The 17665-nt window shown below is 36.0% G+C and overlaps 1 protein-coding gene across 1 annotated transcript in view; it reads right to left on the reverse strand.

The window, feature by feature from the left end:
* Positions 1-17665, reverse strand: part of LOC121326054 (dedicator of cytokinesis protein 1-like) — a 201212-nt gene that overhangs the window by 155192 nt on the left and 28355 nt on the right. The window contains 9 exon segments of the mRNA XM_041269203.1: positions 2230-2330; positions 4224-4313; positions 5985-6082; positions 7637-7820; positions 8122-8225; positions 10425-10497; positions 12692-12790; positions 14527-14651; positions 15311-15436. Of these exon segments, the coding sequence (XP_041125137.1) occupies positions 2230-2330; positions 4224-4313; positions 5985-6082; positions 7637-7820; positions 8122-8225; positions 10425-10497; positions 12692-12790; positions 14527-14651; positions 15311-15436 (1000 nt within the window).

Below are 17665 nucleotides of genomic sequence, written 5' to 3' on the forward strand. Positions count from 1 at the left end.
CAGATGTGAGTGATCAAGTTGGGGTTAAAAAGGTTTTCAGTTGGTGTGTTCAGGGGAGAGGGTTGAAACGGAGAGCGAGGAAAGAAACTGATCGGTGGAAAGGTGTGTCGAAACAAAGGTACGAGTTCTGACAAAAGTGCTTGAATGTGATTTGGTTTAGGTGATTTATGGAATTGATTTAAACAGGGGAACAGGCTTACCCTGCCCTGCATTAGATAGAACTACTGTTAACCAGTTTAATTAGCGCCTAAAGAAGGGCTAGGTTTTGTTTTATGTTTTTGTTTGTTTATAACTTCTGTTTGCTAATAAACGTACGCCACGGCGTTTACAGAGCACTTCCATTGTGTCGTGTAATAATTAAAGAAACAGACACCTGTTTGAAAGAACAACGCGGACTCCGGCTGAAAAGGTCAGAATACATCACAATATACATACATTGCACGTTATAAGCATATATATAGATATATATATATTATATTATATATATATATATATTATATATATATATATATATATATATATATATATATATATATATACTGTGCAAACACATATATGTACATTAAAATACATTAATGCACATATATATATATATATATATATATATATATATATATATACACACACACACACACACAATAGATATAAGATTTAAAAAGAAAGCTATCCAATTAATTAAATTGTATAGGCATGGTTGTCAAGGATTTTCTTCTAGCTATAATGTTACCATATTTAACAAATAAATTAGGGAATGAATTAAGGGTCACACTTTGCTTAAAACATGATATATTGCACCTTTATTAATATTACATAATTTATTATTTAATACATTTTCTATAATTATACAGTGGATGTATTATTATATCCAAATATACACTGGATGTATTCGTAAAGTGTTACCAGAAATCCTAGTTCTCATAAATAGTCGCACTTTGCTTTTATCTTGCAGCGACATGTTGGCCACTGCCTCTTGCTTGACGTGAGCAGCGTGTGCTCTAACTGGATTTTTCTAATTATTAGCACAGCTCCACATCACAAGCAGCATGCACAGCTTGCCTCTTTACATTGGAGGGTAAGAAAAATCACTTTAAACCAGGCGCGGATGGCGTATAAGGGGCGCTGGGGAACCGCCCTACCAGGTTGAATTCAATAATAATTCGTTATCTTGTCACTGGCCGCTAGTAACATCATTACAGAAATCATTACGGTAATAACATACTGCTATCACCCCAAATGATCATAGGCATGCACAGTAAGAACCTTAGGCGCTTTCTCTGCTGCCCCTGTAGCATATGCATAGCAGTGATTCCCGAGCACTGCACTGAATGGCAATGCCCATATGTGTTCAATATCTATGGGGAGATATCCCCCGTTTCCCTAAAGGATCGCTGAGCAAAGTTCCTGTCTAAGTAGAGTATAGTTTGATTTAAGATATGAGATGATGCTCGTACACAGACTTGTCAGTTACATATTGTGCTCTATTAAAATTCCTTATTGTATAATGTTAATTGTGATATACAATGTACGTGTGGGCGTGAAAAAGAGAAAACATTATAACTTTTCAAGACTTTTTCCCCCACAATCTGTGAGGAGCTACATGCTCTCGGAATTGCAAAATCTGTGAATTTATACTAAAGGGCTCAGTGATGTAGTATTCTCAGCGTGCTTCCTTTGTTATATTTTGAGCAGGATTATTTTTACGGTCTAACTAAGACAAGTTGTTCCAATCTCCTGCATACATATAAGAATATAAAGGGCTTAGTGTAATGGGAATTTCATTCTGATTTGTGTTTCTGACAGTGAAAATTGACTCTGTGAATGAAGATAATATTTTGAATGGATCTTTTCTTTTGTTTTAATAATTATACCTCAATGAATTTCTCAGCAGGTGCAGAAAAGACATGCAACAGAACGATTAAATCACAGTGCAGATTAGTGAGCAAAATGCATAAAAATGAGACACTGCAAGTATTCCCTGTATGCAGTCTTTTTTTTTTTTTTTTTTTTTTTTTTTTTTTTTTACTATCATTGACCCATGGAAATATAAATTAGGATTAATACAAAAGTCTACAGCACAAGCATTTTAAAAGAGGAAATTCTACCCTGCTTAGATTAAATACTATTATATTACTCTTTCCCAATTAAAAAAAAGGGGGGGATTATGGTCAAATCTTTCAAATGTCGAGGACGGGATGGGACAGGACTGAGAAGATACACAAAAGCACTTACGTGTAAGCAAGTGTAGCACTAAAATGCTTTCGAATGTAGGTTTCCAGGACAGGATTGAAGTGCTGGAACTTTCTGTCAGCAATAAGCCCAATTATAAATACCTGTCAAAAATGACAAGAGGCGTTCATTAAAACCAATCATTGATATAGAACATAATCAGAATCCCACAATTACCATTTTTATAGCATATTTCTGTAGAGTCCAGCAAAGGAAATTGTAATGTATTCAACACAGGTTTTAATCTCAGTACAGCAGCTAAAAACCTGATATTCAGTCTCTCCTGATTCAGCTTCAATTACAAGGAAATGCGGTATGAATAAAGATGGCTAGCAAGCACCACAGTGCCGCACTTAACAAGGGGAGTCTGACGATTTTGATTTCAACACAAAGACAATTACAGCAGTCATGTAGAATCATGGTATGATATGAAGTACTGTATAAAAATATACAGCAGCACAGGGATAGTATCTTTAACATATGATTAGTTAAATATTCTAAATAAAATCAAAAGACAGGAAAAAAAAGCACATAGGTTGCTCTCAGTTTTCTCCCACACGTGCTAGGGAAGCTGTTGTGGTTTTGAATACTAGGGTTATCCTCTGAATGTAATGATGCACATGTATAATTTACTGGTATGGATGGAGTGCAGATGTGCCTCCATTAGCCATTCCAGCAGAATCACCTCATATAGGTCATACAACAAGTCCTGGTGTATTACCCCCCAACCACACTATTGTCAATCCGGATCCAGGTTGCTCAGAATGAAATGCCTTCAATAGCATATAAAACTATTAGGTTTGCATTAGTAACACAATGGGGTGGCTTTGAAAGTGTGCACTGCAGCCTTTTACAACAACTTACATTCTAAAAATAGTACAGACTAATCCGGAGGTTTGGGCATTAAAAAGCACTGCTTTTGACTAGGGGTGTGGGAATGCAATTATTATACAACAAAGTATTGATTTTCTGCCATATATGCAACACTAGTAGTTGTGTCACAAAAGACAGCTGGTTCATAATCACGTTATAAGACACATCTGTACTGCTTCAAATTGGTGACACCTATAATGATCAGAAGGTCACAGAATTACTTAGCTCATTTATCCAGCCTTCAAGACCAGACAATATATTTAAGGATTAAGAAATATTTCAAACTAGATTTGTTCAAAAATGGTTGGTGTTTCTTTTTAATTTTTTTTCAAAATCAGCAGATGATTTTGGCAAGATGCCAGGACAACTGGTGGCCTATTTTTAAACAGTCCTGTCACTATAGCAACCCATACAGACCTTACTTAGACTCCATCAATTTGAATGTGTGGGTTAATTCAAGATTGTTTTGTTTTGTTTTTATATATTTCAGTTAAGGTATGAAAAATATGAAGACACAATCCAGGTATTCCCTGAACATTGTATAAATAGCTTAGAGTTTTAAAGTAGAAAGTTCACTGAACCTTAAATGTCAGGTTTTTATCTGTATATCTGTTAGTCACGTCACATTTTCAGCAAACCTGGTTTTCATTTTACTTTCCAAACAGTGCTGTTGATGGGGGAGTTGTGTAACAATTGGCTTGCCTTTAGTCCCAAGTCTTATTATTATGAATCAAGAACAGGTTTTTGTTAATTGAGAAGACAACCAAGAGAACAGGTCAGAACAAATTAATTTAGTTCAAAAATAATAAATTAGAAATGCTGAACGCCATCACCTAAATTGCTAAACCTGCTTATTTCATGGGGTTCATTAATTTCTAAAGGGACAGCATGCTAAACATAATGTAGACAAACAAAAATCTCAGCACTATTTGTATATTTAAGAGATCTAACTTGGGGGAAAAAAACACTTTTTTTGATGAATCACTTCATTTAGTTGTAAGCTCATTCTGAAGACAGGGAACACAGTGCCATTATCTAATCCCTACGGCAGCTGTGCATGGAGTTTCACACATTCTGGATTTCCACAGTTTGCAAACACCTTTTAGGAATAAACAGTTTCTTACCAGCGCATCAAACACCAGGGTGTCAAAGGTATCACTATCCGAATTCTCCATCATAATGTTGAAAAGTGCATCCAACGTATCCTGCAGGAACTAAAGTGACATGGCCCTGTTTTACGGATTCTATAATAACTGTACTAGGAGATGACACCATACGGATTATATAATATATGTACTATATATGACACATATATATATATATATATATATATATATATATATATATATATATATATAGAGAGAAAGAAAGACACACACATACTGTATAATACAAAACACTATACATCTAATATAGAATGTGTCTTGAGATCTGACTTTTATGGAAGTCCCTGTAATAACCTACACAATATCTACATACAATGCACATACAATATGCAACCTGTATAAAAAACACCATTCATTTGGACATTTTTTTTTCAAAATACTGAAATAGCAAATCCATAAGGGGGGGGATTAAAAAAAAAAAAAAAAAAAAAAGCCTAATTTAATTGTCATACACTTCCATGCTGTCACACTAAACAATGCAGTGGACGGCTGCCTTGAGATTCCTGCCAAATGAAAAGATAAGAGTTCATAATACATGAGCTGTCACTCGCACATGCCACTCTTTAATCAAGCAAACAAGGCACAGAGGGAGAGTGATAATGTCACATAGTGGAACGCAATCATTAAGCACAATCCAAATAAAGTAATCAACATGTGTGTTAATTAGAGCTTAGAGAGTCTATTCTTATTGATAGCCGGACCCCCTACGGCAAGAGGCTGATTCAGCATGATCTAGTGAACAGCACCTCTGCATGTTAAGATTGTCAGGTACCAGCCATCCATTTAGTTCTGGACTACACGTTGCAAACTATTACAAATGCAGTGAGAGCACTGGTTTTAGTGCACACAAGCAATGAGGTTCAATCCCTGCAGTCAGAGCTCATCCTCTGCTAAGTATCACACTCACACACACACACACACACACAGTAATATTGGACAGACTTGTTTCTGTTCACTGCCAGTCTGATGTTTGATGAACAAATATGTATACAAGTCGTAGTCGTGTGTATAAAGTGGAAGCGACTTGGACAGCTTCCAAACTCTGTGCTATCTCCCTTACTTTTATTTTTTTTATTTTTTTTATATTGTTGCTTTTGTCTTTGGAGTACAGGACTATTGACACGAAAAAAACTAAACAATCACATTGATTTCTGGTGAAATATATATTCTTTATGTTAACAAGCCATCACAAACATTAAAATAACAGTAGTGAAGGCAGCCACTAAAATGTCTAGCATATCTGATCTTATTGACAGAGTGTGGAAGGAAACCCATATATACTAGCATAGTGTGTAGTGGTTTTACTTGTTACAGCATAGCTATTAGCTGATATGTTGCTGCTACTATTTCATGTATTATGCTACTATCATTATTATGCACTTTCCACTGTAGTTAATGTATTATGCATTGTTTTGTTTTTTTTACTGTATATCATGTATTATGCATTTCTCTGTATTTAAAGTATTATGGATTTTCTTGTCGTTACTGCATCTTGTAAAGCGCTTTGTGATGGTGGTCCACTATGAAAGGCGCTATATAAAATAAAGATTGAGTGATTGATTGATTGATTGTAATGGCCCTTGGGCAGGATTGACTCATCACAAACTACCATTTCAGTTTAGTTCTATAAAACTTAGCATAGTTAGCAGATATAATACGGTTTGGTGAGTCCATACATAGTGTGCTTGTTGAACAGCACACCTGGCTCTGAAATATTACCTTCACCACTTCACCACCATCGACCTTCATCAACTGCCTTAGGTTCTGCTGGAGCAAGCTGGTATTGGAACGCCATTTTAAGAGCCCAAGAAGATCAACTGCAAAATATTAAAGATGGGAAAACTTCTTTCAATATTATTTTATGATAAAGAATGAGCTTTTGAACATCAAGACATTCAGATACAACAGTTTCTGCTGTCTAATGTGCTATTGCATATCGCCTTCATGATTGTAAACGATTCCAGAACTTACAATGCAGATTACTGTACTGGACAGCTCATCATTTTCAGGCACTTGCTTTTTATAGTTTATTCTGTTTCACTTAAACCTCTGGCTTATTACAGTCAGATTAAGCAGATATATTTTCTAAATGTGAGCTTTAAGTGCAGAAAATTATAAAGAAAAATCCCTTTAAATGAGAAACACCAGCTGTTAAAAACGCCGATGAATATTCATTCATCTCAACACATGTGCTGTGGTGGGACATGAAAAATGCAATCTTCCGTCCCTTTATTACAAAATTTGCATTTACATCATTATTATAACTGTATTTAGACATCACTCTCCATCAGCATTAAGGAGTATACCTGTCATGTCTGGAGGAGCAATGACCCATGCTTTCCACTCCACATTATATATATATATATATATATAGACACACACACACAATATTCAGGTCAAGACTAAATTACTGCTGCCATCACTCTATGGGGGTTAACACAGACAGCATTTCAAGTTCCTTATGGTAATTTACAGAGACAGATTTGTCTGAGTCATAAAATCAATGTCTGCAATTTTTCACATGTCAAATTAATTCAAATGAATTTGACCCTTATTATAAATCTCAGGTGCTGACAGAGATCATACAGTATCAATATGGATTGCTGAGTGAAATTGAAACAAGCATTACACATGCAACTTTCATTTTACAATCTTAAAATTTTTTTTTTTATTTTGCAACAAGTAAAACAAATAAAAGAAGACAACTGAAATAGAGTAGTATACAGAAGCCCTTATTTTTTAGTCAAAGCTGATTTAGATTACATTGCATGGGTCACACTGAAAAAAGATCCCTTCTAATATACATTGTAAGTTTTTAGTTACTCACTAAATATTAACCAGTTAGTTATATCGTAGTTTAAAAAATGTGTGTGCAATTAGGTGGTTGTTAAAAGTAGACAAAAGGTACGTGACTATAATGATGACTTTTTACTGTATGTATTTGTAACAGAGCTGTGAAGAATAATTACGAAAGGACGGCAATTATTTCTGATCCTTCCAAGTTGTGAATGTGGGACTAACAATGTAGTTCCCTCAGCTCAGAAAACTACTGAGTACAAAAAACATATATTTATTTCTTCTAAACCTCCAAATCGTCTGCTTAAAATCTTTAAAAAAAACAAACAGTCTTTGTAAATTTAAAAAAAATCCTGTTTAGAACTGAGGTTCTCTTAACAAGAACAGCACAGAGGTCAGGGCTTTCTTTATCTAAAAACCTTTAGAAATAGCATGACCTTGAAGGCTCAATCTATTAACTGTTTCTCCTTCTGCACCTACAGATAAAGTGTAGAGTACAAAACAAATTGACAGCCCTGCATTTGCACATTCTCTGTGATAAACACAATGTGAGAGGAAGTAATTAAAAGAATTACCATTCTGTGTGAGCTTTGTCGAGCAGACTAAGGTAGAAATCTGAAAGGAGTCCTTGCTAATCGTGCAGCTTCCAAGGTTCTGCATGCTTTTCCCAGTGGAGGCATAACCTTTCTCCTCAAGCTCCAGTTTAGTGGCTGGTAGATTCAAATAGGTAGAGGAGTCCTCTGACTTTTTTGTTTCTGCCTGTTAAAAATAAATGAATAAATAAATAGTCTGGGCCCTGCATTTAGTATCAAGGCCATCCTTTGCAGTCCCAAATGTATCACGCCGATTATGGTTAAGCAGCTGAATAAATATAAATCAGGCACTTTACATTCAAAATCTTTAATATTCAAAATCTTGTGGTACTAATTTGTTACAAAAAATGATACCATATATACCTTTATTATTTAGGTCGACCACCCATTAAGGCCACATTGTGGGTCTCTTGTTTGACCCTGAAAGGAGAAGCTGATTGTATTACAAGGCTTTGAACACGGCTTACCTTATAAACAATAAGGTCATGTTCCCCGTCCCTCAATGTCGTCCCATCATACCTCATCAGCTTCACAAATGCCAGTGCAAATATCTTCTCAGATTTGTCTTTGGCTAAAAAAAAAAAAAAAAAAAAAAAAAAAAAGAAGAACAATACAGTAAACAAAAGAGGAAAGACTTTTAAAAATGTGACCCTTGCAGCATCACTGGGCACGTTTCACTGCAAGTCAATGTGAAAGCCTTATACCAAAGGAGACCAATAAGACCACAGCTGGCAGTTACTCCAGATTCAATATTCCAGCTTTTACTGGAAGTTCCAAGCACCAGATAAAAAAACTAGCAGGGTGGAAGTTATTTTCTGCAATGTTTAATTTAAATCTTTTTTATTCAATGGAATGAATTTGCAATGAATTTCCAAGAAAGAAATTGCTTAAAAACCAAGTCACTGCAGAGAAGCCTATTGATTTTATAGTGCAAACAAGGAGGAGTGGCATAAAACAAAACAAACCCAATTTCAGTTAATACTTTGCATGGGTTTTGTTGTGAAGTTTAGCAGCATATACCTGCTTAGAATAGCCAGCTGCATATGGCAAGTTTGACGTCCTGTCCTATTACTCAGGGACACAGAACCTCACCTCAAAAGGCTACAGTTGACTAGTGCATTATTCACTGCTGCAGCACTGCTGAAACATATATTATTTTCAATCTGCCAATATTAGTGGGTACTTTGAGAAAACGTCCTAGGTTTTCCATTTTGAGGACAGGTACTGCTGCTTCTGTATATAAAGTTAGGGCTGTATTCAGAAACATAAAAAAAAAAAACACACATTTGTTTAAAAGCTTCAAATAACTCACGAGGTACATTTAAGAGCTCCTGCAAACATCTAAGATGTTTCTTGCCTCTTGCTGTGACTACGCAACATTTTTGTAAATGAAAAAGATAAATGAAATGGTAGCCATATTAGTCCAGGGATGATAGAAAAAGAGATGGAGAAGCGATACCTTTTATTGGACTAACCAAATAATAATTATTCACAAGCTTTCAAGACCTCAAAGGTCTCTTCTTCAGGTGAAAGTAGGAAAGAGAGATTGATGTTTGATGTTGAGGTCTTGAAAGCTTGTGAAGAAGTATTATTTAGCTCGTCCAATAAAAGGTATCACTTCTTCTCTTTGTCTGTAAATGAAAAACAAATTGCTGAACTCCTCAGCATGGCGGTAAATTCTGTGTGAACATGACCATTAGTGTTCTATTCGGAAAAGGCAGTTAAACTGAAAAGTTTTGTGTAAATTGTGTAATCATTTGGCCATTTCCTTCTGTGTGGAAAATCACTCACATCGCAACAAGATTTTTTTTTTTTTTTCTATAAAATATCTTGTGGTTTCCTCTTTCCCATTTTGAAGGCAATCCTCTAAACAGCAGATGTATGCAGTTTCTGTTATTGTAAATGCTTTGAAGAGCCATTAAAAAAAAAAAAACGTTGTTGTGGTTAGAGATACAAGACACGGTGGCTGTCAAAAAAGCCATTGCTACAGGTCAATTAAAGGACAAAAGATTGCATTAGAACTGTTACTACTCTATCTAATAGCATTATGAAATATGATATAACATATAAAATGGAAAGGAGTAACGACATCCTTCAGCACATCTATTAAATAAAACAGGCAACAGGCCAGAATTCACAGTGGGTATGAAAAATAAATAAAGCAAGCTGAATGGAAGGGCATTAGCAAACAGCAGAAGGCAAGTGGAATGGCCTGCTAGCGCAAGTGGGATATTTTTCATAAACTGCTGTGTATTCCAGCGCTACCTCATCCAGCATGAGTTTCCATTTTAATTGATTGTTTCGCATATGGAGATTGTGCTCTCTTTTCTTTGGCTGTTTCTCAGAGCCATGTGGCTGGCAGATGGTGTGTGAAGTCTGCCAGGATAGGGTTCCCTGCACAGTGTATAAAACAAATGTACTAACTACCACCAGCAGTAGGACTAATTCCCACTATAAAAATCATTAATTTCATCTTCAATATGTTTTTCAATGCTGCACACAAATTTGCAAATCGCCACCATTTTCTCTTACACTGAGAAAATGAAACTATGCAGCAATTTCACTTTCCACACGAGAGGTTGAAATTCTTCAGAGCGAAGCACATGAAGCATTTATGCAGGAAAGCGTGAATCTATTTGTACTCAACAGAAAAGCAGGTCTTCCTTTCTGTATAGTTTCTTAATTACCGCTAAAGCCTGACCCTGCATTAAAGAAAATACTGAACCCCGTCAATATGACCCCATGATTAACAGCTCTAATATATACTCACAATCCTGGGATGATCTGTGGCGGAAAGTAAAGCGTAAGTGACTACGGTTCACGTCTTCAATAGGAATTGCCACCTGAACAATACAAGAAATGGGTTATTGATTGCTACTGCTTAACAGTTACAACAACACAAAGCGTCTGTACTGAAAATCCAGACAGAATAATAAACGTAACTTTGAACACTGCAGTTGAAGATCAGAGATATTGTGTAAAATAATCTCTTTTGATTACTTGACAGGAGAGCAGAGCATTTACAGCCCTATTAAAATGGCAGTTTGGCATTGGATGACCTTTTAACTTTACAATTTCTAGAAAAGAAAAAAAGGTTGTTCATGCAGGGCTGTACCAAGGGGGGTTAAAGCAATGTGGCCACACAGGGCGCTGACCTAAGGGGGGGCGCCGATTGGCTGACGAATAATAAGGCCAAATAAAAAAATATGTTTGTTTCAGGTTACCCAACCGACCCTAAATATTTTTTGCTGATAATGGGCTGCACTCTTCACTATCAATCTGAAAAACAGGCCACTGTGCGCACTCATCGATTTTCCAGAAGCCGCGCAGTTAACAAGATCTTCAGTTCACATAAAATGTTGGGGTCTGAGAAACACGGCTGCAGCGTATCGCCAAGTAGTTGTTTTGCACTATTGTTTGAAAAATGTGACCACATACCACAAAAAAAGAATTATAACCAGTGTCAGACTTGGGGGTGAAACGCCATTTGTCACACTCCATCTCAAAGCCTTCCGTTCAAGATTTTACATTTTGTCGTGTTAATCTTTTATTTGTGACGTGCTACTTTGTCTGATTTTAATGTCTTTTGTTCTTTCTTGTTTTAATTGCATGCATTTTGTTGCTTGTTTCTTATTTATGTGATCTGTGATGCCTGTATGTTCTTTATATGTTTTATTGTAAGAGATTTGGGATAGGCCCTACTATACAGTATGTAAAGTATTAATGCTTTCGTTTTTATTTGCAATCCTGCAGTGTCATGGTCTTTTTCTACAGTCTAAGATGCAGCAATTTTTTTTTAATTTTATTTCTTTATTATTTGAAAGTTCACTAACAATCCAACACAAGAAAGCTGAAATTGAACAGCTGTCTAATCTAGCCATTATATCCATTGAATTTGCATTGGCCAGCTCTCTGCACTATGACCATGGCATCAATGACTGCATCACTGAAGGCAAGAAAAGTAAATTTGTAGGCTTCATGTTTCGTTTTTAATGGTGCATTCCATTGGACACTTCCAAAGATTTCGAACCCTTTTTTTTTTTTTAATGTATTTTTTTTTTTTTTTTTTTTCGCTGACTGCAAGTTCCAGGGGTGGCGGGGGTGGGGAGCGCTGGACTTATATCTCGCACAGGGCGCATTCAATGATCGGTATGAAACTGTTCATGTGAATAATACTAGCCCATTATAAGGCTATTTAAAAAATGGAATTCACACATAAGAGTACCTTAAGGGTCCAAACAAGAAGATAAAAAAGGGGGCAAAGCCAGCTAGAGCCATTTTCCCTCTCATTCCTCTAGTGCTGACAAAGTTGAGGCTATATTACAAAAAATGTAATAACATTTAAAAAAGCTTTTAAAATATTGAAGCTTTCACCTTTTGGGCCCTGTATCTTTCATTAACTCTAGACTTTCTCTACAGCCAGTTCTAATTATTAATGAAGTGGAAGCACTGAAGTTTTTCAAAATTATTTTTCTGCTTTAGTTTTTCCTTCGTGTGCCTATCACAGATAACAAATAAAACCAAGGGAGCTTGCATCAGTGGTTTAAGTGCATAGAGGACTTCACTTAACACCATCCCAACCCCATTCAGGATTAGATCAGTTTGTTGGCAAGTCCAGTAGCTAACATTAGCGATCTAAGCAATGCGCAGGCTACCCTTACTGTTTGTAATAAAGGCAAACCGTGCCGTCTATAACACAGTAAATACATTGCTCAATACAAATAAAGCATCTCAGAATCGTAGAAGTGATTTTTAAACTTAATTTATAATGTGTACGTAAAAAAAAAAAAAAAAAGAATTACAAGTTGTAAAGCTTTTTTTTTATATGTATTGTTTTTAATATGTATACATTGGCCATTTTCAGGTATCGTTATATGTTGCCCATAACAACTTAAATATTAAGTCTATATCTAAACATGTTCATGAAATAATAGCTGCTGAAAAAGCATGAGCAAATGTACAAAAATATATTTACAAGCACAAACACTGCCACAAACACGCATTTTCTGTAGCGCTTTATTTTAGGTAAAGACTCACCTTTACAGTTTCAAACCATCGTGGCTGCTTCACTTGATAGTAGATCACAGATTTGTACTCAGAGACACCTTCATCACCAGCTCCAGGGAAAATCACATTCTTCACATAGAGAAAAATACACATGTATAATTCACATTAAGCAAACTACTTCAGCATAATATTAAAACACCTGTGAGAACCATTGCTGTCTTCAATGCAAATCATGCATTCTGATCAAAGACAAATCAGTCTGGGTAAAAAAAAATAACATGGTAGTTCACCATCACTTTTTAGATTGTTAAATAGTTATTGGTATGAAATCAGGAAAGTAATCACATGCACTGCAATTTGATAAAAGTTTTTCAATGAGCTTCAAATTATAAAACACAAATTCAGATGTATCTGCAACTGTTTCTGATTCTCGTTCTTAATCATTCTGATTTCAAAGTTACAGTACTGTGGTCAATAATGAAACACTTCTATTCTACCTGGATGAACACAGTACACATGTTGACATACACACACTTAATGTAACACCATCCCAGCTTGACATATGTTAGTGTAGAAATATTTCTGTTGGTGTAGAAATCTTTCCTTAAGCAGAAGACTTGAAAAATGCAATCCTTTCTGTATTTACATTTAACTTCCCATGATGTGTCAGATAGAATCATTACAGAACCCAGCTGGTATGCTAGCCAAAGCGCCAATTAGCTTCCATTCCCCTCCTCTGGCTTCAGGTCAGGGTCTCTGTGTATATGAACAACTACACCTGGAAGGCTAACCTGTATTAAACAGGAAATCAATCAGGAGACCAGTGACCCCTTCTCTCTGTCACACTACCAATCCTTGCTAATGGTTTTTGACATCACACAATTATAAATAATGGTAAGCTACAATTCTTAAAAACAGAACACAAGGCAGCTTTTAACCATCACAAAGCAATCCTAATATGCCTTATAAATATATTATCAACACATGATGACTTAAGGAGGAAGCTTGTGGATGATGGTAGTTACTTCCATCTGTAGACTGCTTTCATATTTAGGTTGAATAGGATCTCAGAAGTTTTTATAAAACGTTGTACTGAGAGTGCGCAGAACATTCATATTTACAGGAATACAAATAACATGCATTTTAAGAAGCCATAATTACAATATAAGCATTATGGCTTCACTAAGCAACATGCTAACAGCTCATTGAGCTAAAGATTAAATGAACACCTATTTGATTGATTTTACTAATTATTAGTCATGTAGCAGATACTTTTTATCCAAAGCGACTTATAGTGACTAGGGGGTGAACTATGCATCAACAACTGCTGTAGAGGAGGTTAGGTGACTTGTTTAGGGTCATACACAGTTAATCAGTAGCTGAGTGGTGATTAGAACCGGGAATCTCTTGGTATCAAGCCCTTTTCTTTAACCACTGGAACATGAAGACTCCTTGTCTGTTGAAAACTTCTTATATGAATGCTAAAGACTAGTTGCAGATCTTTCCTAAATAACTGAACCCATCTGCAGCACTGAAAGGATTCATTTGCAAGCAGTAAACCAAAGACACATCAACATCAACATGTGTTCCGCCACTTACACAGCTGCAGTCTTCTATTTATAAACAGTGTTAACCGTATAAAGTCCTGATACAGCATTAACAAGCATATATTAAATACCTCATGAAAACAAACACCGCAAGCTCTCTTGACTACATTAATCACGTTTTTTAAAAGAACAGAGACTTTGAACTTGCTTGGAATCACAAAGAGATGAGTCCTGCCTGAGCAATAAGCAAGATACGCCACTGGGCTTTGTTTAGGTTTTTTCTTTTTTTTCACAGTAAAATACATTGCATCTGTATACCTCCAATCGCTTGCCGTCTTCATCATACACAGACATGGTCACCTCCACATTCTTCTGCGTCGTCTTACTCCCTTTCTCAAAGTCTCCTTGGACCAGTGTCACATAGATGTCATTCCGAACATCACCTAACAGACAATTACATTGAGAGGTGTGTGTGTGGGGGGGGGGGGGGGGGGGGGGCGTTAATATGCTTAGAAAGTTTAATCCTGTGTGTGTTTAAGCAGACTATAGGAGAGCAAGTTAAAATGTTGAATCAAAATGGGTAACAAGAACTAACCAAATATGCTACCTGATTAAATCACAGGCATTAACTATAGAACACTAACAACTGAAAAGGGTTTGGATGATGTTACAGCATTAATATTTACTGCCTGGAATCTGGTGTATCACACAGTTACTAGGTAAAAAAACAATTGGTCATGGCCTTTAGGACATAAAAAGCATTCCCCCAGGACAATGTTTAATAGTTCACCTCACTGACCTTTCATAGGTGAGAGCGCACGCTCAGAACTACTCAGCTCTAGTAAGCAAAACATTACAACCATGACACTTCAGGTCAACAGCCTTAACAACCAAGAGAAAGGCCAAGGCAATTACACATGTGTATCTGTACATAGAAACCCACCTACAGAAGACCAAGTACTTGAAATGATTGGGCTCTCTCACACTGGGCTCAAGGCTCACTAAGCACGATGAGATACTGTGGCAGCTCCTTTTACTGATGTCTGTGTTTTGTTTTGTTTGTTAAACCTTTAATACCTCACTTAAAATACTGGAAACCTACCAGGCATTATAATCTCTGGGAATCCCATTTTCCGAGGGACCGCTGTGGATCGATCTACGAGGTGAGGAAAATCTTTGCGGATTTGATGAATGTCTCCAGGAAGCAGTTTCAGTGTCACCCACAGACCTGAAACGCAAACAATACAAAATTGCAATCATCTGCACAATTACATTATCTGATTGGGTAGTCCACTGTAGCTGATCACTGATTGTGTGTGTGTGTGTGTGTGTGTGTGTGTGTGTGTGTGTGTGTGTGTGTGATGTGGAACTTTTTTTTTTTTTTTTTTTTTTTTTTTTTTTGGTGGGGGTAGAGCAATGTTTTTTACTTTTCTGCTGTGGGGTAAATGGATTTTTTTTTTTAATTTATTTTTTATTTTAATTTTTAAATGTCACAGCAAAACGACAAATATCTAGAGCAGTGGCTCCCAACCTTTTCCAATGAGGGACCACCTTGGGGTTTGGGTTTTTCCCCACAGACCACTTGCCACATATTTCACAACAGCATTTTGAAACAAATTTCTATGTATACAAGTATATGTAAAAAGTAAAGTATTTATATAACGTACCTAACTTAAGATACCTGGGCTTGCATCTCCACTACCAGTTCATCAAGGAACGTTGTAATTTTGCACAGTGAAGGTTTCTGATGGCCAAGTTTCCATTTCTTTTGTTTAAACAGTTCACAAGTCAAGCAGCAAATATAGCCTTTTTTTGTTTAACATTAACTTCTGTTACAATATGCAGCTAACCTCTATAAAAACGTATAATATTGAAATAATATTCACAAATCCCTGACAACACTAGCACATATTTTTTATTGCTGAAAATGAAAAGTATTAAAACTGTGGTTTAAATGTTAGTTTTTTTTTTGTTTGTTTGTTTTAATTTAGTCATTACAGCCGAGTTAGGAATATTCAATGCAGTGTGTTACTTTTACGTGGAGCGAAAAGGCTGGGACAGCCAGATTACATTTTCTTTCCTTGAACAGTGAAAACAAGCAGTGGTATAAGCACATATTAGAAAGATGTGCATTTACACATTTATGTGAATGCTAGATAAAGATTTTTCTGGTTAAAAAAAAAAAAAAAAAGTAATTTTGACAAGGCAAATGTGCCTTTATAATGTGTAACAGTTATTTAGTTAGTATTTGTTTCATATTTGAAAGCTGTTGCAGTAAATGGTGGCTTTGAAGGCGATACATGGTATTGCATGAAAGGGAGCTGTAACATATACATATACATACAGGCGATCCTGTACTTACGACGCTTCGACTTATGACGTGAGGCACTTAAAACTCTTTTGCATTATTACCCTGCTTTGACTTTACGACATCGACACAACATTTACGACACGGCGAGACCCAAGCCATGCATCACGGTCGCATGCTCGGTGACAGAACTGCAGTACCTGCCGTGGTCGTCCTGACTTAGTCTAGCGGGGGTTTCCTTGTTTTGTTTTTTTGGGGTTTTTTTTATGCATGTAACTTTCTTTTTATTATTATTATTATTTATTTGCCGTTAATGTCTGATAAGAGCAATTGACTCAGAACTCTGTCACATGATGAGGGGCTTAACTTCAAGCAATCGTATTTCCTGCTAGGAGTACTGCATACACACACTGAATACTTCAATGGAAGGCCTCTAGTCTGTACTTTTAAACAAGCCAGATAGAGTAGTATGCGCGTAACCACCGGGCTGAGTGTAAAGAGTTAAATAAATATTTGCATGAGTAACCCCAATTCATAACATTGTTCCTATGGGAAAATGTGCTTCGACTTACGACTCTTCAAGAAAAAAATGCAGGTTACATACATATCTTGCAGTTGGTACTCATATATCCGACCCAATAAAATGTTACCTTCACTAACGGTTAAAGGCGTGTGACGGGTATCCAATTATTTCATTTTGGCCCGTTCCAAATCCGTTTTTCAGGGGACACAAAAAAGATAAATATAAAAAATACATTGTTGGAAAGGACAGTCTTTTAAAATAAATAGGCTCCCATTTAGATGTACTGCATTGGTTTTGTTGGTACGGTATTCTATTTTCAACATACAAAACATTTCAATTGAGAACGATATGATTCTGAAAATATCACTTGCCAAAACAGACAACATGTGGACAGTAATACAGTAGATACTTTATATCTGGCACACATTGTAGCAGTATGTAAAATTCCCTGTTAACTACCAGCAAACAACAAAATTAAATCAAAACGTTACCCATGTACAGAACTGCGTACAATGTAAAAGGTAATGCAATTTAGCAAAAGATAAAAAATACAAACAGTTCCCAGAATTAAAACAGTATCCAAAATCAGTATTAAAAATTGCAGAATATAGTGCTCAATAAGGCCT

This window comes from Polyodon spathula, chromosome 13 (assembly GCF_017654505.1).
Source record: "Polyodon spathula isolate WHYD16114869_AA chromosome 13, ASM1765450v1, whole genome shotgun sequence".
Classification (NCBI taxonomy): domain Eukaryota; kingdom Metazoa; phylum Chordata; class Actinopteri; order Acipenseriformes; family Polyodontidae; genus Polyodon; species Polyodon spathula.